General features: G+C 38.2%; 1 protein-coding gene across 1 annotated transcript in view; it reads left to right on the top strand.

Annotated features, from left to right (window-relative positions):
* The window catches only part of KIF13B (kinesin family member 13B), a 294,477-nt gene that overhangs the window by 217,642 nt on the left and 51,786 nt on the right, over positions 1-25,049 (top strand). Inside the window, exons 32-35 of the mRNA XM_006864335.1 lie at positions 4,800-4,892; positions 11,278-11,430; positions 12,648-12,725; positions 14,180-14,233. Coding sequence (XP_006864397.1) covers positions 4,800-4,892; positions 11,278-11,430; positions 12,648-12,725; positions 14,180-14,233 — 378 coding nt within the window. The remainder of the gene's footprint in view (positions 1-4,799; positions 4,893-11,277; positions 11,431-12,647; positions 12,726-14,179; positions 14,234-25,049) is intronic.

Raw genomic sequence — 25,049 nt, forward strand, 5'->3', positions numbered from 1 at the left:
GTTTGGAGAGCTTGACTATGATATGTCTTGGTGATTTTCTTTTGGGGTCCACCCTTCCTGGACTTCGGTGGGCTTCTTGGGTGTCTACCTTTTCGCCCTTGAGGATGTTAGAGAAATTTTCTTTCAGTAGTTCTTCGTCTGTTTCTTCTGTGGACTTGTGTGACTCATTTTGTTCTGGAATGCCAATAATTCTTAGGTTATTCCTCTTCATGTTGTCCAACATGAATCTTAGACCTTCCTCTGAATTTTTTACCCTTTTTTGGGTTTGTTCTTCTATCTTAGTGGTATTGAGAGATTTGTCTTCCAGCTCACTGATTCTTCCTTCCATCTCATCTATTCTATTCCTCTGCCCTTTCAGGGAGTTTTCTATATCCGCTGTTTTGTTGTTGATTGTTTGGACCTCTTTCTGTAGGTTTTGGATTGTTACCAATGCTGTATCTACTTGTTTGATTGTTCTTGTAGCGCTTTTCTGACTTTTTCCTTATTTTTCTCAACTCCAATTGTAAAGTGTTTTGAGACATTTTATACTCATTTTTCTGAATTCTTTCTCAGGTATCTCCAAGGCCTGCCCTCCTTCCAGCATGGAGAGAACATCTACTTCTGGTTCATTTGTCTCAGATATTTTATCTTTTTTCTGGACATGTGCCGATATGGTAATCTGCTTTTGGTTCTTGGACATGTTTAATGTTTATCTGTGGCTCTAGTAATTAATTATGTGTTTTGGTAATTTTTTATGTTTTCTGATTACCTACAGGAAGGTGTGATCAGGTTGTGGTCTTCCTTTTCACACTCCTTATTGCTTAACTCAGAGTAACTTTTTTTGGGCCTCAGTTGGGCCTGGGCCTTGGCGGTGGGCCATTTGGGCCTCGGGCTGGTGGGTTGAGCCTAGGGCGAGTGGTTTGGACCTCTGAGGGCCTTGGCGTCAGCAACCGGGCTGCAGGAGGGTTGGGTCTCGGGCGGGTGGTTTGAACCTTCAGGGGCTTGGGTATCAGCAGCTGGGCATCATGGGGCTTGGGCCTCAGTGTGCGGGTTGGATGGATTGGGCCTCGGGGGACCTGTGCCTCAGGGACCCGGCTGAGGGCGGGTTGGGTCTCAGGGGCCCTGGGCCTCAGCGACCTGGCTACATGGCGGTCGCGAGTAGGCGATTTTGGCCTTGGTTGGGCCTGGGCCTTTGTGACCAGTCTGTGGGTGGGTTGGGCCTCAGGGCAGGCCTTGGCCTCAGTGCGAGTGTCTGGGCCTTGGGAGGGCCTTGGCCTCAGTGGGCGGGGCTGTGTCTTGGGCGTTCCTGAGCCTTGGCGGCTTGACAGAGGGCTGGTTAGGCCGGAGCAGTAGTGGGCTGGGGCTAATGGCTGTAGGGAGGTATTGTCCATATCTGATGACGTAAAAAATGCCTCTCTCAGTCTCTCTGTACTGTGGGTACCCCAAATTTCCTGATATCCGCGTCGGTATCCCTCTCTATTTGTTCGGTTTTGTTAGTTTATGTTTCCTTTTCTCTGGAAATGCAGCCTTCTAAATGGGGTTGCTCTAGCTCTGCATTCCAAGGTCTGCAGGGGGCAGAGGCACTCTCCGGCGTGGGCGCAGAAGCACGAGCTGCAGGCAGGCAGGCAAAAGCTTAAAATGCCTGTAATTCCTCAGCAATTTGATCTTTTAAAAAAATGAGTTCAGAATGTTGAAATATAAGATCTTATGTTTATTCAAAGGCTGTCTGCTATACAGAGGTTTTCTATGTGCGATTCTGCCCCTTTTCCCCGGAGCCCTATCTGAGCTGCCTGGTCCAGGAAGCGCCACCCTCAGTCCTCAGTAGCATTGTGTTTCTTGCCCTACTCTTTTCAATCCTTTCTTTCTTTCACGCATCTCTGCTAATTCTTTGATTGTTTTTTTTGGTTCAGGGTAGGAGTAAGGCTTCGGGTTGGGACTATGGCTGGATCTAGGCTAATCCTAGGACTTCATTTGTTGTTAGGGTAATTCTTTGATTCTTACATTTGAAGAATGAGCTCTGTCAGTTAAGCTCAGAATAAGATGGTGAATAAGAGCTAGTTCTTGTCCTTTTAGTGACTAAGTGTGTTTGCATATGTAGATACATAAACAGGTAACTACTCTGCAAAAATAGACTAAAAAGAATGATTTTTGAGGACAGCACAGGACTGGGCAGTGTTTCATTCTTTTGTACTTCAAGGTCTTTCTGAGTCAGAACCTACTTAACCTAACTACAGTAACAACAACACTCTGATTGTGATATGTGCTACAGTGTCAGTGCACCCAGAAAGCAGTGAGATTACAGTTGAGAGGATGATGGATTTGGACTGAAGAAGTCAGGGACGGTTTCATAGAATAGAGTTGCATTTGAGCTCATAGTTTAAAGTCAAGAGGAGTCTGATGGACAGAGCTGAAAGAGAGGTATTCAATGAAGAGGAGGAAATAGTATACAGACATAGTGGAGAAGGAAAAGACATGGCAGGTTTGGGGAACAGTGAGAAGCAGAGTGTGATGAGATGTACTGTATATGCCAAAGGACATGGCTGTAAATGTAGTTGCAGCTAGATTATTTTGGACCTTGTACAATATGAAGGAGTTTGGTAGCAAACTTGTAGGTAAGCATCTAAATTGTAATTCATTTTTAATGTATAAGCATTTGGGAGGTTTATTCTAGAACTTTTTAACTGCTTTTACTTTTTGAGACAATCTCGGAATAATAAAGCTACATTGAATAAAACCAGTGCAGATGAATACAAGGCTTCGATCTGGTTCTTTCATGGCCGACACAGCAAAATCTAAACAGACCTGATTTTGTAAAATGAGGGTGTGCCAGAATGAGAAAAATTACAGTTGAAGCCCTGAGATGGGAGAGTGGGTAGAGGTGTTAAGAGCCTTTTGGGGAGCCTAATATGGGAGATTGAATTATTTCCAGGACAGTAGAAAGTGACATTCATTCAGAGGTTGTGTTCAGTTGCCATATTTGAGCCTGGCAAGTGTTGTTTCCATCTCTGCTAATTAAGAACTTTTTTTTCTATGCATTGTGCACACTACCCTTGTTTTTTAGAGGGAGCTTACATTTTAGCAAGATATCACCCATAATTTTCCCATTCTGATTATTGTTCCAGTACACCCACATTTTACAAATTTAGTTCTGTTCTGGTTTCGCTTCATTAACCATGTCTGAACTGGGAAGAACTGGTTTGAAACCCTGGATGAAAATAAATCTTTTCATTTAAAGAGCACATTCATGGCTGACAGACTGCTAGATGTAATCTCCACCCCTAAAAATTAATCTTTAGTTCTAAATGTCACACTGATATCAATCTTTGAAATGAAGACTGGCATTAACACTGTTAAAATTGCAGCTCTTTAGCTTGGCAATCCAACATCAATAAAATCCAGGTCATAGGGTTAGCTATAGATGTTTATGGTATGTCTCCCATTCACTCTCTCTTTGTTTCCCCTTTTTCCTAAGTCTGGAAGGAATCTAAAAAGACATGTAGCCCATGGGAAGCATTTTAAGAGTAATTTTCCATTTTAAGATTAGAGATCCTGGTTGCTAGGCACTGGGACCTATCTGGTAAAACTGCCATTCCTACAATATCATTAGCATAGAAGTTGCATTGTGGAGTCACTAGGTTCCTTTTTGGATTGTGGTAGGGAAGAGGTGTCAGATTTTTCCTTGGTTGAAAGGATTTGGAAATATTTTATGACATACCATTTTTTCCTTGCAATTTTTGGTATATCATCACTAAAACATGCTTTCTTATAGCAATAACAGGGACTTTCTTGTCACCCTATTACATTGAAGTCAGTCTTACTAGTTCCATACAAATAGAAAACAAAAGCATTAACATAATGCTATTTTTTACACTTTCCTCAATCACCCATGTAAAAAACCTGTAGCTGCATTTCACCCAGCCTGTCAGTAGTTGAGTATTGTGTTGCTAAAGTTGAGAGAGTAAAATAAATGGTATGTTTGCAGTGTCAGAATCAAAATCTTTTTAAAAATTAACTAATGATCACTGAGTAGCAAAGAGGTTATTGTTAAATAGATTTGTGCAGTTATGTATTTCTTAGATTTATTTTTCTTTTGGGAGGTTTTCACATATCTCTGACTTATTTTGTATAGGAAAAAGGTTTAATGCCAGTTTAATATTCTCTTCTTATCATTATTCACCAACGTATTCTGCCCTCATCCCTGCTCTCTTCAACCTCTACAGGATGTTCAGTCTTAGCAGTGTCTTCAAATGAGTCATCTATGCATTAATTCAACAGTTCAATTCCTAACTGTGCAAAGAGCCCAGTCAGCATAAACAATGACCATGCACTCTTAAATCATTCTTTATAACGATCCTGCTTTGGTAGAGAATTTAATGCCTGAACTTGTCAATATTCATGGTACAAGATGTCCATTGTGCTGCCAAAAAAAGAGAGGGGGAGAGTGTTAAGACTCACCAGTCCTTGCTTTTGCTGGTCTTTTAGTTAGAAGGTCATTTTTGTGTGTGTGCAGAAGTCAATAGTCTTATTTCTCTAGCACTTAAGCAGAGTCTAATGAAATGTTTAGTGTCAATTTCCAGAAGTTAGGGCCTGTAGTTTTCATGTATTGGATATGGGACCTACCTATCAAATCCTGCAGGCATATAATAAACTGGAGAAACTGTATTTGGTGATTTGGTGATCTGGCTCATATCGGAAAGATGCTCTTGTTTTGTTTAGCTCTCTTTGTTAGATTGAAGACATTGCCTTTATACCACTTCTTTGTGACTGTAAACACAATTTTTGAGGTTCACAACTTTATCTTCTGTTTTGTTTTTCTCTAGGGTTTTGCTCAGAGTCTTCTAAAAAAGATGTCTCATCGAAGTTCTATTCCTGGCTGTGGAGTCACTTTTGAAATTGTTTCCAATATTCCAGAGGTGAAGGAGCATATGACATTTAAATACTAAAAAACAAAAAGTTGCATTTTGTTTGTTTGTTTTTAACTTAAAAAGATCTAATTCCCTGAAAAGAATTGATTAAATTAAAATATGTATTTGGAAAAATGCTTTAGATTTTCAACTTGGTATAGTGGGTTGCATGTTGGCCTACTAACTACAAGGTCACCCATTGGAATCCACCAGCAGCTCCACAGGAGAAAGATGAGGCTTTCTGCTCCTATAAAGATCTCCTATAAAGATCTATACAATCTTGGAAACCCTATACATGGTCACTATGAATCAAAATCGACTCAATAGCATACAACCACCACTACCACCATCACTAATCTTAACTCTGGGGAGCATCGTGGTTCTATACAATGAGCACTGGACTGAGAACCATAAGGTTGGTGGTTCAAGCCCACTAGTCACTCTATGGGAGAAAAATGAGTCTTTCTGGTCCTGCAAATATGTACAGCCTCAAAAACCTTATATAGGGTCACTATGAGTCAGAACCAACTTAACAGCACCTAACAACAATAACAACAACAATCTTAACTCCTTTGGTAGTAAAATGTACTTGTGGATTTTAAGCTCTGCCTTTGGTATTTCATTAAAAAACATTTTTTTTCACACATGGAAAAAAAACATAAGATGAATATATTGCAGCCCATGAAGGGAGGGTACATGTTGTTGTTGTTAAGTGCCATCGAGTCAGTTCCAACCCACAGTGATCCTGTACGGGGTTTCTGAGGAACAGCTGGTGAGCTTGAACCACCAACCTTGCTGTTCAAACTGACTTTGCAGTCCAGCGCATTAACCCACTGCACCACAGCAGGACCCCAACAGAGAGATTAAACAATACATTTTGAAATCAAACAGAAATCTTGTTTCTGTTGGATATTAATGAAGTGATTAAGTATTTTAGAGCCTAACTTCATTTGCCAAACAGGGTTAGTAATATTTTCTGCACAGGGTTTTTTTTTTTAACCTTGTGTGTGAATTATTTTATTATATTGTTGTTGTTAAGTGCTGTGGAGTGACCCCTGTATAGGGTTTCTGAGACTCTACAGGAGCAGAAAATTTCATCTTTCTCCCATGTTATTAGATAATAAATCGTGCTGCCATTTTCATTATTACCACAGCAGTTAATATTTTGTTATGTTTATTTTTCCTTCTGAACTAATAGAGCTATTCAGAGGAGTCAGACAAATTGAGTTCAAAATACTCCTGATAGCAGCTTGTTGGAGGATGTGGTTTAGATGTGCTTGCCGATACTTGACCCCTGGATTAGACAGATTTCCTTACCCACTCATAGCACAGCTGGGTAATGGAGGCTTCCCTTGTAGGGATGGGCTGTTGCTTTTATGGTAAAAGAAGTGTGAAGGGACTGTGAAAAAGAGCAAGAAGAGCACTTCCTTTTACACTCAGGATCAGAAATGGAGCAGTAAATGGGGAATTGGGACTGCACTTTCCTAGAAGAGGCAAAAAAGACTTTGGTAGAGAACTCCCCCTTCAAACCACAACAGAGTAAACATCTGTTCTCATTATTTGAGAGCTTAATTTTTGTTGATTGATTCAGTTGAGCATGTATGAACAATAGGAGTCCTGGTGTGGCACTGTAGGCTAAGTACTAGATCGCGAGATTGGTTTCAACTACAAGGTAGGCAGTTCAAACCCACTGGCAGTTCAAACCCAGCAATAATAGGTAGCTAAATGTATATATATATTAGCATAGAGTTCAATTTTTGGAAAGTTAAAATGTAAATTACACTGTGCTTAGGTTTTGTTTTGTATGTCTTATATTTCACAACACTTTTCCACTCAAAGAATATCAAATAATAACTAGATTTTTCCTGGATCTTCAAAGTTTAAGTATATAAATGAACAATTTAAATATTTAATTTAGAGCCTACTGAACATTAAAAAACTTAATAAGAGTGAGACAAGCTGAAAATCTTGCTTTCCGTAATTGATTACTATGAGTTAATCATTCCCTATTGTTTATAAAATTCTTATATGTTCCTTTTTGTATCTAAATGTTCGATATGTTTGTATAGTTGTTTCAGATCTTAACTCTGTAAATAACTTCAATGAGGTTAAGATACAGTGGCAGCTCAAGTGAGCTGGGCCTTTTTTCTATTCTCTCCTTTCCCTTTCTTTCTCTTCCCTTCCCATCCCTATGTCTCCTCTTCCTTCTCTCCCTTCCTACTTGGAATATTCTTATTCTCATAAAAAAAATGTTTTATCCTTCAGGTAGTATGGCTTTCAAAGGGAGGAATTATGGGGAAACAACTTAAAGGTAAACATATAGCATCATGCAGTTGGGCTGCCTGGTAATAATTAGCTTAGCATCTAAGTTGACAGCCATTATTTTCACATTATTAAATCCTACTGATAGAGAAAAGTGAAACTTAAAGCATATAGTATAAGGACTAGACTTGGTTTCTTTCTTTCTTTTTTTAAAAGTAAAAACAAAAAGAGTCCTTAATAAATAGATAGGTTTCATCATGAAAAAGCCACCCAGAGTTCTTTGTGTTCCATATTGCAGAAGCTATTAGGGTGTGAAGGTGGTGCAGTGGGTTAATCACTGGACTGCTAACCTCAAGGTCAGTGGGTTAAATCCACCAGTTGCTCCTCAGGAGGAAGATGAGGCAGTCTGCTCTGTAAAGCTTTACCACCTCAATATCCTATGGGACAGTTGTACTCTGTCCTCCAGGACCAGTGAAGATTGGTATTGAGTAGACAGCAGTAGGCTTGGGTTTGGTTTGTGTATTAAGATAAGATCGCAAGAATTGATCATAATTGAGAGCAACAAAAAGTTTCTCTTTTTCTCATTATAAAATAAAGATAATTCCTCTTTGTTCTAGTCTAACACCCAAAAACCACCACTCATCTGTCAGTTTGTCCTATTGTGGTGGTATGTGAGTTGCTGAGATTCTGGAAGCTATGCCACCGGTATTTTAAATACCAGCAGGGTCCTCTATGGTGGACAGGATTCAGATGAGCTTCCAGATAAAGACAGACTAGAAAGGAACAGTGACGAACTACTTCCAAATATTTAGTCACTGAAACCCTTATGAATAACAGACAAACATTGTCAAATATAGTGCCGGAAAATGAGCCCCTCATGTTGGAAGGCACTCAAAGTGTGACTGGAGAAGAGCTGCCTCCTCAAAGTAGAGGTGACTGTGATGATGTGAATGGAGTAAAGCAGTGGGATAAAAGCCCATGAGACCTTCGTTTGCTGATGGGGCATAACTCAAAATGCAGAGAAACAGCTGTAAACATCCATTGAAAATCGGAACATAGAATGTACGAAGTATGAATCTGGGAAAATTGGAAGTTGTCAGAAATGAAATGAAACGCATAAACATCTATATCTTAGGCATTAGTGAGCTGAAATGGACTGGTATTGGCCATTTTTAATTTGACAAGCACATGGTTTACTATGCCGGTAATGACAAATTGAAGAGGAATGGTGTTGCATTCATTGTCAAAAAGAACATATCCAGATCAGTCATGAGGTACAACGGTGTCTGTGATAGGAAAATATCCATGCGCCTACAAGGAGTAATCGGACAATCTCTTTAATATCCCATGCGAGTAAAGTTTTACTAAAGGTAATACAGAAATGGCTGCAAGCATACATTGACAGAGAACTTCTAGAGGTTCAAGCCGGATTCAGAAGAGGCTGTGGAATGAGGGATATCATTGCTGATGTCTGATGGATCTTGGATGAAAGCAGAGAATATCAGAAAGATATTTACCTGTGCTTTATTGACTATGCAAAGGCTTTCGATTGTGTGGATCATGACAAGCTATGGACAACATTGTGAAGTATGAGTATTCCTGAACACTTAATTGTGCTCATGAGGAATCTGTACCTGGACCAAGAAGCAGTTGTTAGAACAGAACATGGGAACGCTGAATGTTTTAAAATTAAGAACAAGGTTGTATTCTTTCACCATACTTATTCAACCTGTATGCTGAGCAAATAATCCGAGAAGCTGGATTATATGAAGAAAAACGTGGCATCAGGATTAGAGGAGGACTCATTAGCAACCTGTGATATGCAGATGATACAACCTTGTTTGCTGAGAGTGAAGAGGACAAAACATTTATTGATGAAGGCCAAAGAGCACAGCCTTCAGTATGGATTACATCTCAATATAAAGAACACAAGAATCCTGGACCAATAAACAACATTCTTATCACTGGAGAAAAGATTGAAGTTGTCAAGCACTTCATTCTTTTTGTATCAACTGTCAACACTCATGGATGCAGCAGTCAAGAAATCAACCAATGTATTGCATTAGGCAAATCTGCTGCATAAGACGTTTTTTAAAATGTTGGAAGAGCAAGGATGTCAGCTTCAGGGCTAAGATGCGCCTGACCCAAGCCAAGGTATTTTCAGTAACCTCGTATGAATGCAAAAGCTGGACAGTGAATAAGGAGGACCGTAGAAGAATTGATGCTTTTGAGTTGTGGTGTTGGAGAAGAATACTGAAAGTGCCATTGGGCTGCCAAAAGAACCAATAGATCCATTTTTGAAGAAGTGCAGCCAGAGTGTTCCTTGGAGGCCAGAATGTCCAGACTTCGTCTCTCCTACTTCAGACATGTTGTCAGGTAGGAGCATTCGCTGGAGAAGGATATCATGTTTGGTAAGGTGAAGGTTCAGAGAAAAAGAGGAAGACTCCCAACGAGATGGATTGGCCAAGTGGCAGCATCAATGGACTCAAGTGTGGCAACGGCAGTGAGTTTGGCCTGGGATTGGGCAGTGTTTCATTCTGCTGTGCATAGGGTCGCTGTGAGTCGGTACCGACTTGATGGCACCCAACAACAACAACACCCAAAGTATTTTGTGTTAGGTAGTGAAAAGAATACTGTTTATCAGGAGTAAGAAGGCCTAAGTTCTCATCTTGCCTCTCTTGCTAATTATGTGAATGCCTTTTTCATCACTCATAAAATGAGGATGATTCCTTCTTTTTTAGGATTATTACAAAGCTCTAATGAATTACTGTAGGTGACAAAGTTTTCTGAACTTTAAACCATTTAAGAAATTCTTTCAATTTTTTTCCTCTATTCTAAGACTTGTTTAAATTTTTTTAAAGATATTTTTGAAGTTGGAATGTTTCATATGATTGATGACATCTTAAAATTAATTGGCAGAAACTTTTTTTATCTCAGTGGTATATAAAATAATTTTTTTGTCTTACAGTTGCTAGCATCTTAAAATCTAATGAAATATGGATATATATTTTATAGTGTTTGACATTATTATAACAAATTCACTTGTAAATAAAATACTGATTTTCCCTGAGAAGAGTAATTTATTATGAACCAAGTTTGCTTGAAATAATTAAATACATTTAATAAAGACTATCTCTGATTTATGAATAGCCCATGTAACGGGGGGGCTTCAAAAAGTTTGTGGAAATTTTCCAGTATCTTTTAGTTCTGTTTTTCCAATAATTTTTTGAAGCTCCTTCATATATGTGTTTATATGCGTGGCCAACCCATGCTAGAGGAGAAGGAATAGGCACTACCAGAAAGCAGAGTGAATAAGAAATTACCTAGAAACTTCTCTTCTTGATCTGTTGTGGACCCATGGCCATTGCTACTCCACAATTAAGGACCAGTTTTAGAAGCTGCCACACTTTGAATATGTAAGCTTCTTAGTAGCTGGAATTGAAATCTAGCCTTTATTATCATTCCTGTTCTCCATACCTGGAGTCTTGATGTGGCACTGTGGGTTAATGCACTGGATTGCAAGGTCAGTTTGAACTGCGAGGTTGGCAGTTCAAGCTCACTTCCTGCTCCTCGGAAACCCTATACAGGGTTGCTATGGGTAGAAAAACTCAAGGGCACATAACAGCAACATTCTCCATACCTATATCTACTTCCTACTAGGATTCCTTGGATTCCACCCTTATCAGCCTGGTTACCCTAGCTCCTCATCCCAGTCTTCTGTCCCTCAAGACTTCTAGTGAGGAGATACGTTCCTGAATCATTGTTAATATGGTGATTATATTCTGGCTAGCTCATAGAAGCCTTTCTATCAATTAATGTTTTGGCTTGCAATGAAAATGTTTTTGTTTGCCTTGAAATTTTAGTGGAAAACACTTCTGTGGAGAATGTTTTGTTTTCAGTTACTACATTATGTTTAGCTAGTCTTTTAAATTTACCTAGAAACTTATTATTTATAACTTTATTTCTATGGGAAATTGTATTTGCGTTCTAAAGATGACTTTAAAATGCAAGTTTTGAAGTACATGTCATTTGTTTGTTTCAGAACTCTGTGTTCTTGTACAGATCATAGAGCTTTTGTAACTTTTTTTATCATAAAACACTGAATTTTAATGTTCAACTTTTCATTCTTAAGGATGCCCAGGGAGTAGAGGAACGAGAAACATTAGCAAGAATGGCAGCTAACGTTGAAAACCCAGCTTCTGCTGACTCAGAGGCTTATATTGAAAAATACCTCAGAAGCGTGCTGGCTGTGGAAAACCTTCTTACTTTAGACCGTCTTCGCCAGGTCAGCCAACAGAGCTGCTAGCAATAGTACTCACCTAACCTAATTCTGTTTGACTTCCTGTAATTTGCACTATTGTTACATCTAAACTTTTGAGGAGTTTGTGTAAATGGAACATATTTGTTTAAATTTCTGGCCTATTAAATCTTCGAAGATGTAAAAGCTACATTTGAAAAGTTACTTTTTCAATGTACTATAAATGTTATCTAGTTGTCTTGAAGTAAAGGAAGACAATATTTAATTCTTGACTGCTAAAGATTATTTTTAAATTTCCTTGATATTGGACGGTACCGCAGCTGAAGAAATATAAAGTAATGAGGCAGAATGGGTCCTTCTTTGCCTATTTGGACATACCTGCTCTAGCCTTAGAGTCAATTTCTAGAAGAGGGTAATAGGACTATTAGCAGTAAAAAAATCTGAGAGAAATCTCATATCGTATTTTACCTAGCAATATTGAGACTTTTCCCCAGATACTAATAAAAATTTAAAATGAATGTTTAATTTTCTCTATTTCCTTTTGGATACTGGGGTTAACTTCTGACCAGCTACAAGGAGGTAGGCAGTAGTTAGCATATGATTTAAAAAACAGTCATTTCTATAACTTGTCACTTATATAATTAACTTTAAATAATCAAGTGACTATAATTGGGTCATGTGAAGTAACAGCCATTATGCAAACAATTAGGAATATGTTTGAATAGATTATAGATCAAAGCATGCTTTAGATACTATTGTTGTTGTTTTTTTAATGGTATGTTTCTTTTTTTTATGTTTTATGTTTTATTGTGATAGTTTACACGGGAGGAGAATATTAGTATTACATTCATTCTATCTTATATCATTTCATTGCCATGGTTACAATCCCCTCCATGCATCATCAACCAACCAAAGGGTGTACACTACAAGCCTGCCCCCTGATCGGCAGCACGCAGCACCTCTCCCTCTCTGGGTCTAAAGTCCCCAACTGCTCCATCTCTCCACGTCATCTTCTCTGCCTCCCATCTTAGGCATCACTGCTTCTCTGGGTAGAGTCCCACTCTCCACTCTTCTCCCTTGATGGTCCAGGGACCTCCACTCCTAGACTGCAAAGTTAATCACTCCCCTCCTTGCTACAAAATGTCTACCTTTACATTTCCAACCTTCTAAATCAGTTAGATACTATTGTTTTTGAGATGTGTCCCTAATACGTATTTTTCCTCTGTATATTGTTTGGTTCATAGGAAGTTGCGGTGAAGGAACAGTTAACTGGAAAAGGGAAGTTGAATAGGAGGAGTATTAGCTCTCCAAATGTTAACAGAGTGAGTACACAGAATCATCATTCTTTGCTCTGCCCTGTATCTCCTTTCTTCTTTACTTGGGTAACTCATTCCCATTCTTTAAATCACATCTTAGGAGGAATTTCCTTCCTGTAGCTGATATAATTGCCCCTGTTCTTTAACCATGCAGCATTCCGTGCATCCCTCTGTTGATGCTCTGACTATTATTATAAAGAAAATATTTAAGTACCTTTCACAGGTTTCTCATTTATCTTGATATCTGTGCCTAACACAGAGACTGTAGGTGCTCTATAAATATTTGTTGAACTAAAGCAAAAGTAGGCGAGAGCCTAGGTCAAGTCCCATGTAAATATTCTGAATTTCATTTAATCATTTTAAGTTGATGAAGAGTCTACTAGTTTTGCTATCACAGTGTTTTACAGACCTGGTAGGTAGCATAAATTAGTAAAATAGATGGTTGTTTCATGGTGGTGCTGGTGTCCCATGGAGTCGGTTCCAACTCATAGTGACCCTGTACAGGGTTTCTGAGGCTGTACATCTTTATGGGAGCAGAAAACCTCATCTGTCTCACTCAGAACAGCTGGTAGTTTCGAACTGCTGACCTTGGGATTAGCAGCATGACTCATAACCAGTACTTTAGCAGTATCTTAAGTTTGCTTCTTTAAAAAAAAAATTACATCAATATATTTTGGGTGTATATTAAACATAGCAATAAATTCCTCTTAAAGAAATATGTTCCTGGTCCTCTTGTGATTTATTTCTTCTTTCCTCACTTTGGAAAAGGACTTGGATATGAGAAATATTACACCTTTGTCTTAACTTTAAGAAAAACCACAGTGTAAGCATTGTAATGAAAAACTGCTGACCTTTAGCTTGGTGTTTGACAATAGCAAGTGACAGGAAGACCACCCAGCTGGAGAGCACATGGCCTCTGAACAAAACTGTTGAGTCACATCAGTAGTCATATCAGACTGAAAGATGTGGTCCATTCTTAGACATTAAGAAGTGTCACTTTAATTCAAGGTAACGTATCTTCTTTTTCTGTCAGAAAATTACATATTAAAATGGGCTGGTATATGCAGATTATAATTTAAATAAATTGTATATATTTTCTGTAACTACACAGAGGAAAGAATTTAAGAACAGGATATGCTAATATCCTGGGATCCTTTCAATAGACGGGAATAAGTAAATGAAATATCTCTCCGTTTCAGCCAGTTGGTGCCTCAGTGTAAACTGGGTATCTGGATTTGATGTAGATCTCCCTTTTATAAATTACTGATATCCTATTTAATTCTTTTTTTTGCATTGCCCCAAAGGCCACTGTTTTGCATCCTCCATCTAAACAGTCTTGCTGCTACCATCCAACTTTAACATTCTGTTGATTTCATTTACAAAGACTTACACCTGATGGACCATGGGTTTATGTACTTTTATACATAAAGGAATAATTCCCTTTTTTATTTTTTCTTCAGTTATCAGGAAGCCGACACGATCTTACTCCATCATACAGTCTAGGCAGCAACAAAGTAAGTGTTCATAACTATTTTTGACAAATTTTTTATTTATTTTACATTTGATTCCTCTTCTCAAATATCATATAGCATGCTTATAGATCAAAATGTCTCCCACTCTTCTCTACTATGTATAATATTAGCAAGTGTTTAATGTTTTATTTTAATGTAGCACTTAAAAATTTTACCAGACATTTGTATTAGGGCTAAAAAGAGTTTTGTTACTAAAGTTCCTGTTTCTGTCAAAAATATTGTTCATATTTGTTTCTGAAAAGGAACTTTGAATCAGATTTTTTAATAGTGAAATATTGATGTAATGACTTATGAAGAATAAGATTCTACTTTTCAGTTAATATTATTTATTAGAAGAAAGACAGTTAAGGGAACAAAGGCTTTGTTAGCAGAATTTTTTACTTAGTTGTTAATATGGTTTTTTTTTTTCCTTTTAACACTGTGTCCTGGTGTACTGCTGGAGGATAAGATTTGTATTTCTGACCACAAGATTGTGGTTCAAATCCACCAGTCACTCCTTGGAAACCCTATACAGGGTCGCTATGAGTTAGAACCGACTCGACAGCACTTAACAACAAGCATAGATAATTCCTTGTTACTTACTTGAAAGAATAGAATCTCATGAAGCTGTTGTAACTGGATGTCACATGTCAGAGTTTGTGCCTGTCAGTTTTTGGGTGGCCTGGTTACCCTATTGTTGTTAGTGCTGTCAAGTTGATTCTGATCCATAGTGGCCCTGTACAGAGTTTCTGAGGAGCAGTTGGTGGGTTTGAACCACTGACCTGTGGTTTGCAGTCCAATGCTGATCCTACAGTGCCACACCAGAAGTATCAAAGACTCTGTATTGATATCTTAACCTTTGGGGAGGTTAATAATGAGCAGTGTCATATTGAATGATATATTAGGGAATTGATTTAAATAATCTGGGTTAGGGAGACATGTTGTTTTTGTTAAGTGCTGTCAGGTTGGTTCTAACTCTTGTTGTTGTTGTTGTTGTTATGTGCCATGGAGTTGATTCCGACTCATAGTGACCCTGTACAGAGTTTCCGAGGCTGTAATCTTTACTAGAGCAGAAAGCCTCGTCTTTCTCCCGTGGAGCAGCTGAAGTTTCGACTGCTGACCTTGCAGTTTGCAGCCCGTTTTGTAACCACTGTGCTACCAGAGCTCCTTTCTAACTCTTAGCAACCCTGAATAGGGTTTCCAAGGGGTGGCTGGTGAGCTTGAACCACTGACCATGTAGTTCAAACCAACTTTGCAGTCCAGCGCATTAACCCCCAGCGCCACACCAGGACTCACACACACACACACATACTCTCTTTCTCTCTCTATATATATATATAGATATGTATCTACCTATGTATATAGATAATATATCTATCTATATATATATCTATATATATATACTGTGTCTGTAGATATAGGTAGATCTGTATCTATATCTATATCTATATATACACAAACAAACACATATATGGTGGTGGTGGTTATGGTGTGCTGTGGAATTGGGTCCAACTCATAGTGACCTTGTATTGGGTTTCTGAGGCTATAAATCTTTATGGGAGCAGAAAGCCTCATCTTTCTCCCACAGAACAGCTGGTAGTTTTGAACTGCTGACCTCTAGGTTAGCAGCCCAATTCATAACCACTATGCTACCAGAGCTCCTATGTGTATATGTTGTTGTTGTTAAGTGCCATCGAGTCAATTCTGACCCATGATGACCCTGTATAGGGTTACCAAGGAGCAGCTGGTGAGCTTGAACCACTAACCTTGCAGTTCATATATACACATATATCTATTCGTGGACTAGTGGTGTGGCACTGTGGCTTAATGCACTGGACTGCATTAAGTCAGTTTGAACTGCAAGGCTGGTGGTTCAAGCTCGCTAGCCTAGCCACTCCTCAGAAACCACCCTATACAAGGTCGCTATGGTCAGAACCACCTCAACAACAACACACATACATATTCATAAATGCCTGTTTATATCATCAATTTATTCATTACCTATCAGGTTTCTAAAAGTGTGTTCAGCTTTAGTATTCCTTTATATTGGTCTAATGATAGTTATTTTATTAGCTCTTGACAAACATTACCTAGACCAAGTAGAGTTTTTTAAAAACTAGTTGCATTGTCATTTTTAAATGTAAAGAAATAAAAGATGAAGAAAATGTATTATAAGAAAAAAAAAACTTCCTGTTTTTTTTTTTTGAAATGTATTTAATCCATATTGTAAAAAAATCCTTTGAAAGAGAAGGCCAAGATAGTTTATGCTTTTTCTATCTCCCTCAGTTTCCTTATCTTTAGATAGAGCAAATAATAATATGCCCCTCATAGAAAATTGGAGTTCTGGTGTGGTGCTTTAGGTTAATGCACTGTACTGTTTAAGGTAAGTTTGAACTGCGAGGTTGGTAGTCAAGCTCACCAGCCTTCCTTGGAAACCCTATAGAAGGTCTCTATGAGTCAGAAATGAACAACTCATTGATTTTGCAGAATTCTAGTGTGAGAGCTCCAGCATCATTTCTGTCACCAAGGCCATAGTTTTATGTACATGGACCTCACCAGGTGGAATATACAGAAATCAAATTGACTACATCTGTGGAAAGAGATGGTGGAAAAGCTCCATATCACCAGTCAAAACAAGGCCAGGGGCAGATTGTGGAACTGACCATCAATTGCTCATAGGCAAATTCAAAGTGAAGCTGAAGAAAATGAAAACAAGTTCATGAGAGCCAAAATTTGACGTTGAATATATCCCACCTGGTGCCTTATTCTTTGCCGATTCTTTCAATGCACTTTAGACTTCCTCCCTGAGTATCTTTGGTTCTTGTTCATATGCGACAAGGTTGTGTTCTTTCACCATACTTATTTAACCTGTATGCTGAGCAAATAATATGAGAAGCTGGGTTCTTTGAAGAAAAACATGGTGTCAGGATTGGAGGAAGACTCATTAACAACCTGCGATATACAACCTTGCTTGCTGAAAGTGAAGAGGACTTAAAATACTTACTGATGAAGATCAAAGACCTCAGCCTTCAGTATGGATTGTATATCGATGTAAAGAAAACAAAAATCCTCACCACTGGACCAATAACATTCCTATCAGTGGAGAAAAGATTGAAGTTGTTAAGGACTTCATTCTTCTTGGATCAACTATCAACACTCATGGAAGCAGCAGTCAAGAAGTCAAACAACGTGTATTGCATTAGGCAAATCTATTGCACAAGACCCTTTTAAAGTGTTGAAGAACAAAGATGTCACCTTGAGGACTAAGGTGTGCCATACCCAAGCCATGGTATTGCCAAACTTCATATGCATGTGAAAGCTGGACAGTGAATAAGGAAGACTGTAGAAGAATTGATGCTTTTGAGTTATGGTGTTAGAGGAGATTATTGAAAGTATCATGGGCTGCCAAAATAACCAACAGATCTGTGTTGGAAGAAGTACAGCCAGAGTGCTCCTTGGAGGCCAGGATGGCCAAACTTTGTCTGTCATACTTCAGGCATATAGTCAAGAGGGACCAGTCTCTGGAGAAGGATATCTTGTTTGGTAAGGTGGAGGGTCAGAGAAGAAGAGGAAGATCCCCAGTGTGAGATGGAGTGGCAGTATGGCAGCATCAGTAGGCTCAAGCATGGCAACAATTGTGAGGTTGTCCCAGGACCAAGCAGTGTTTTGTTCTGCTGTGCATAGGGTCGCTATGAGTTGGTACTGATTCGATGATACCTAACAACAACCACCAGTTGGAACTGACTCGATAGCACTTAACAACAACGTAAAAAGTTACTCTGCGTCACTCACACCAAATAGAGTCCTGTTAGCATACTGGATTATGGCTGGTCTGCTACCTATAAGGTCAGCAGATAGAATGGACCAGCTCTTCCTCAGGTGAAAGATAAAACTTTCAGCTCCCATAAAAATATAAAACCTCCGAAACCCTATATAGGATCACTATGAGTCGACACACAGCCACACCATAGATAGATAGACAGACAGATGCATAGATAGACAGATATGGAGTCCTAGTGTGGCCTCACTGTAGGATAAGCAGTGGACTGCTAACCACAAGGTCAGTAGCTCAAACTCACCAGCTGCTCCTCAGAAATCCTACTAAGGGTGTCTGTGAGTTGGAACTGACTCAGCAGCACGTAACAATAGCAACAACACATAGATAAAGAACACAAAGTAGGGAGTGGACACTTTAATAGATAGGTATGGAGTCCTGGTATGGCGCTGTGGGTTAATGAGCCAGACTGCAAAGCCATTTGAACTGCAAGGTCAGCGGTTTAAGCTCACCAGCTGCTCCTCGGAAACCCTATACAGTGTTGCTATGGGTTGGAATTGACTCAATGGCACTTAACAACAACAACATACAGAGATCTGGAGTCCTGGTGTGGTGCTACAGGATAATGTGCTGGACTGAAGATTGGTTTGAACGGCACTATCAGTGATTCAAACTCACCAGGCATTCCTCAGAACTGACTCGATATCACTTAACAACAACGTACAGGGATCAGGAAGGCTTCAGATAGGCAATAAACTTTAAGTTTAATTGCTGTAAGATAACTAGGGGCACAGAAGGCAAGAAAGGAGCAGAGGTAGCAATATTCTAGGCAGAAAGCTCCGTGTGGACCAAGGCACAGTGGGGTGTAAAGGCTTATATATTCAGGTGTCTGCATGCAGTCTGAGTAAAGTCAAGGGAGTGCTTTGAGGGAACCTAGAGGTAAGGAACATTATTTTACAAGTCACACCAGATGTACCAAGGAATAATGGGGAGCTGAGCCGCCATCGAAGGACTTTAAACAGTGGCAGATAACATGGCTAAATTTGAATTTAAATTTGAATAGTTCTTTTCCAGGCGAGGTATGTAAAATTACATTAAAAAGTTCACTGCCTTTGAGCTTATTCTGACTTTGCAACCCTATAGAACAGAGTAGAATGAATTGCCCTGTACGTTTTTCAAGACTGTAATCTTTATGGCAGTAGACTACTACACATCTTCCCACAGATTAGCTGCTGAGTTCAAACCCCTGACCTTTTGGGTAACAGCCAAGCACTTAACCACTTTGCTACCAGGGCTCATCAAAATTACATTTTTGTTAAGTGCTGTCAGGTCTGTTCTTGCTCATAATGACCCTTTATAGAGTTTCCAAAGAGCAACTTGTTGGGTTTGACCTGCTGACCTTGTGGTTAGCCAGTCCAGTGTTGTTTATTCTTGTGCCACACCAGGACTCCAGTATAAATGTGTATAGTTATCCATGTTGGTGGTGGTGTTAAGTGCCATCATGTTGGTTCCAAATTATAGCGACCCCATATAGGATTTCCAAGGAGCAACTGGAAGGTTTGAACTGCTGACCCTGTGATTCTCAGTCCATTAGTGATCATACAGAGCCACACCAGGTATCCCTGGCAGAAGTTATTTAAAAATTCTTAAAAATGTAAAAGTATAAACAATTTCCTTAAAAATGTAAAAGTATAAACAATTTCCTTTTGATTGGCAGATACGGGGTGGACCCCTTCCCAACCATAACAGTCCCCATTCTGTGTCAATCAGATATTATTAGGTGCTGATGTGGCACTGTAAGATAAGCACTGGGCTGCTAACTGAAAGGTTGACAGTTCAAACCTACCAGTCACTACTTGGAAACCCTGTGTAGAGTCACTATGAGTCGGAAACGACTCAGTGGCACTTAACATCAAGAAGAATGCTAATAATACTAAGTTTGCTCCCAGCTCAGACTTGGAAATATTTTATCTTCTGCACTTTCAGCATCTTAAGCCATATACCCATGGGCCCTTCAAGATATATCTGGGCTATATAGTCAGTATCTTGTCATCAGTGTGTCACTTGACTTCTCCCTTATGTCCAGATCCGTAATTTAAATTCATACCAAAATATCTCAAGTACAGTGAGATGTTGTTAAGTGCTGTCAAGTCAGTTCTGTCTCATAGTGACCCTTTATAGGGTTTCCACCTTGTGGTTAGCAGTCCAGTGTGTATCCTCCAGCACCAGATTGTAATTGTCTGATGTGGAAAAATAAAAGGAAAAGCATATTGACCAAAGGGGATTTGATTTCAGGCTCAATTAAGTAGGAAATCTAGTATAAAACCAGTTGTTGTGGCATTGCGCTTCATAGAGTTTTCAGTTGGTTGTTCTCAAGTAGAACGACAGGCCTACACTTGAACTTCCAAACCTTTTGGTTAGCAGCCTAATGCATTAACTGTTTACACTACCCCAAACGTAGCAGCCATTTGCACCCCCAGGATCTACAGAATATAGAATAGGTCCCCCATTTTCAGTAGTTTCATCTAAAGTAGAGCATCTTGTTATTAGAGATTACAAGAGAAAATGAACTTTAAAAAAAAAAAAAGTACATTTCCCTTACTAGTAGAGAAGCCTTTCCCCTCTAATAGTAGCAAGGAACAGAGGCTTTCTTCTATATTGGAAAATGTTGTCAAATATGCCATTGCCTATAATTTAAACATATGAAAGCTACCTGTAATAAAGTTCTTCAGGACTGGGTAGTTTTAAAACTAACTAACACAAAAAATCTAACTTAAACTAATTGATATATAAAAATTAAATAAACTATTTGACAAACAAATTGTCAAAATCTTGTAGAACTCCCTAACACATTAGTGCCTACATACATGTGAAATGACATGTACAAGGGAGGATATTGCACTGTTTATAATGGCAGAAGATTAAAAACAAGCTACATGTCAGTCACTGTGGTCTGCTTAAATATATTGTACAAATACAATATATTTCTACAGATTTGCACAGATTTCTACACACAAACAAAATAAATACATAGAATGGAATACTACACAGCTGTAAAAATAATTGGTAAACCCTCTGTACACTAATCAGCAAAGATTGCCAGGATATATTTAGTGACTAAAACAATGCAGAACAGTATGTTATTATTGATGTTATAAAAGGAGAGAACAGATTTGCTTATTTATACATAAGAAACTCTAAGAGTATACAAGAAAATAATAACATTAGTTATCTGCCTGAGGCAAGTAGTAGAACAAAACAGATATGGGTAGAGATGGGAAAGAGACATTTTATATTATTTGATTTTTAAACTATGTGAGCAAATTACTGAAATATGACTAAAAATATTAAGTAGACTTAAAATTTTAAATCCTGTTTTCTCCACCCTTTTGTTCTTGTGTATTTAGTGAGCTGAGAAAGTTCCTACTTGCTCTGTTTGTAAGAAATTGCGTATAAAATCCTAAACGCTATTACTGAAGGAATTGTTTTAGAGATCTCAAAGACTCATACTTTGTTTTTTCTTTTCTTTTGGGGACTTCCTGCATTCCTCAGTGTTCAAAGATCCAGGGAGAGGTAATTAGGCCATTAGGTTTTCCTAATGAGTGGGATACAAGTACTATCCTACTATTTAAAATGTATCATGCTCGCTTCTGCCTTTAGAATAAGAATGCATTTTTAAATATAGTTTTTATACGATTAAGTTTTACACTACACTAGCTTTTTAGCTCATGTCCTTTTGTAAAAAAAAAAAAAAAAAACCTCATTATTTGTTCCTTGATAATGTAACTTTTTGTTGTCAGAATAAATTATTCCTTTCAAGTTTTACCTGCTACCCAAGTCTAAGATTGTTTGTAAAAGTATTTATCTGTCAAAAGGGATTCAAAACGAAGGTATAGTTCTGACCTTTTAAGGCTCTGAAATGTGAGGCGTTAGGGTTAATTTGTATGAAACAAATAATGCAAATATTTTCAGGCTTGCAGAGTGACCTCTTTTTTAAGCATGGGAAGGAGTAAAATGTACAAAAAAATTACAAAAGCACTCTGGGCACAGAATGTTGTTAAACATGAGCATTTTGGTTTATTTGCATGAAAGTAATTAATGTATAAGATAATTGTGTCAGAAATATAATTTTAACCTGAAACCTGGAGATGCTAGAAATGCTAGAAAGTTGTGTTGAAATAATTAATAATTGTGACTATACTTACCTTCGTTGTTGTTGTTAAGTGCTGTTGAGTCGGTTCTGACTCACAGTGACCTTGTGGTTCAGATCGACCTTGCTGTATCCCACAGCACCACACTAAAACACCTTATAAATTTAAAAAATATGATGAAATTTTCTGGAAAAGATGGCTCTTTTTTCAGATCATTTTTTTTCAATTAAATTTCAGGTAATACTTGAAATCAGATTTTCTTCATTTCGTTATATTGTTTCAAGTAGATATAAAGGTCATGTATCTGGAAAGTTATATAACCAACAGTATAAATCTTTTTCTTTTTTGGTAACAGTATTATTGAGATAAAATACACACATTCCACACATTCAGAGTGTCATATTCATGTAATTCATTGCCTTTTGATATATTCACAGAGTTGTGCAACCATCACCACCATCAATCTTAGAACATTTTCCTCACTGCAGAAAAGAAACTCGATAGCCAATAGCAGTCACTCCCCATTTCCTGCCTTTATAGAGTCTATTTGGAGTTCTGGTGTGGCACTATTGAATAAGCACTGGACTGCTAACTGAAAGGTCGGCAGTTCAAACCCACCAGCTGCACCTTGGAAACCCTATACAGGGTCTCTATGAATCAGAACTGACTTGACGGCACTTAACAATAGCCACAACATAGAGTCTATTCAAAGAGCACAGTGGCTTCTTAGGATAAGCACTGCACTGTGAACCTCAGGTTGGTGGTTCGAGCACACCTTCTGCTCCACGAGAGAAAGATGAGGCTTTCTGCTCCCACAAAGATTTTAAAAGCCTTGGGAACCCTATAGGGGGTCACTATGAGTCGAAACTGACTTGACTGCCCCTGACAACAACAAAAATATAGATTCTATTTAGGACATTTTCTGGAAAGAGAATCACACAACATGTAGGTTTTTGTGACTGGCCACTTTCATTTAGCATACATAATATTTTCAAGGTTTATTCATGTTGTGAATGTCAGTACATCATTCCATTCCCCTCCCCTAAAACGTCATTCCTCTTTGTTGCTGAATAATACTGTATTTGTTTACTCTTCAGTTGATGGACGTTTGCATTGTTTCCACTTTTGTGGCTATTATGAATAAAGTTGCTATGAACATTGATGTAACAAGATTTTGTGTGGGTGTATGTTTTAATTTTTCTTGAGAATATACCTAAGAATGTAACTGTTGTATAACAGTACTGATTTTAATTTGTAATGTATATCAGCGGGTTGAGTATGAGCAAGGTAACCTTTCTAAATAATATGTGTGTTCATGTATTTCAGTGTGTGAGGGGCTTCAAAAACTTTGTAGAAAAATCAGATTAAATAATAATGGAATTTTCCACAAACTCTTTGAAGCCCCCCTCATATTTGGATGTGTGCATGTGGGTGTGTGTTCATTCTTCCAAGAGAGTAAGAACTTTGACTGAAGACTTAGGCGTATTTACTTTATGATTTCAGAAATAGAGATACATATCTATCTTTTATAGTGTTGTTGTTGTTAAGTGCCATTGAGTCGATTCCGACCCATAGCAACCATGTATAGGGTTTCCAAGGAGCAGCTGGTAAGCTTGAACCACAGACCTTGCAGTTCAAACGGCTTTGCAGTCTGACGCATAAATTCACAGCACCACACCAGGACTCCATATCTTTTTATAGTAGTAACTTATAAAATAATTTTTCTAGCTCTTGATTTTTTTTTATCTTGCATAACCCCCATGAACATATTAAGGCTTTAGAATAATTATCTGGTAGCGTAGTGTTTACAAATCAGACTGAGAACCTCAAGGTCAGCAGTTCGAAACTGCCAGCTGTTCAGCAGGAGAAAGATGAAGCTTTCTGTTCCCGTAAAGATTTACAGCCTCGAAAACCCTGTACAGGGTTGCTATAGTTGGAACCCCTCCATGGCACATAACCACCACCACCAAAAAATATATAATTCACTTGTTAAAAGTTTACTGTTTTTAATTAATCCATGAGTTGTTTGTTTAATCATTTATTTTGAACTAATTATAGATTCACAAGAATCTTAAAAGCTAATACAGTGTTCCTGTGTATGCTTCATTCAGTTTCCTGCACTGGTTGCATCTTACCTAGTTATAGTATAGTATCAAAACGAAGGATTTGACATTGTTGTAATATGTTTGTATAGTTTTATCACATTTTACATTGTGTAACTATGATTACAATTCACACACAAAACTATTCCATCACCACAAAGATCTCCCTCTTACTACCCCTTTATATAGTCACACTCTCATTCCCTCTTACCCACCATTTCTAACCCTTGGTAACCACTAAAGTTTTCTGTCTGTAAGTATGTCATTTTTAGAATGGAGTTATACTAGTGACTCTTAAATAGGGTTTCTGAGGAGCAAGTGAGTTTGAACTGCCAACCTTGTGATTCAAACCAACCTTGTGGTCCAGTGCTTATCCTACAGCTCCACACTAGGACTCCTCCCTAGTATGAATTTATCACATTTTAACTATTCATTCACCTGTTGAAGGACCTATGGATTGTTTTCAATATGGGGCTATCTCAAATCTGTTATAAACATTTATGTATATTTTTTGTATGAACATGGTCTTTATTTTTCTGTTATTAATGCCCAGGAGTACATTGCTGTGTTTTATGCTAGTCTTTTATGTTTAGTTTTTTAAGGAATTGTTTTCCAGAGTAGTTGGTGTTATTTTACATTCCTACCAGCAATATTTGAAAGATTTGGTTTTGGTTTTCCATATCTTTGTTAGCATTTGTATTGTTACTATTTTATATTTGAACCATTCCCATAGGTGTGTATCAGTATCTTATTTTGGTCTTAATTTGCATTTTCCTAATGTTGAACATCTT

This window comes from Chrysochloris asiatica, unplaced genomic scaffold, assembly GCF_000296735.1.
Source record: "Chrysochloris asiatica unplaced genomic scaffold, ChrAsi1.0 scaffold00064, whole genome shotgun sequence".
Lineage (NCBI taxonomy): Eukaryota > Metazoa > Chordata > Mammalia > Afrosoricida > Chrysochloridae > Chrysochloris > Chrysochloris asiatica.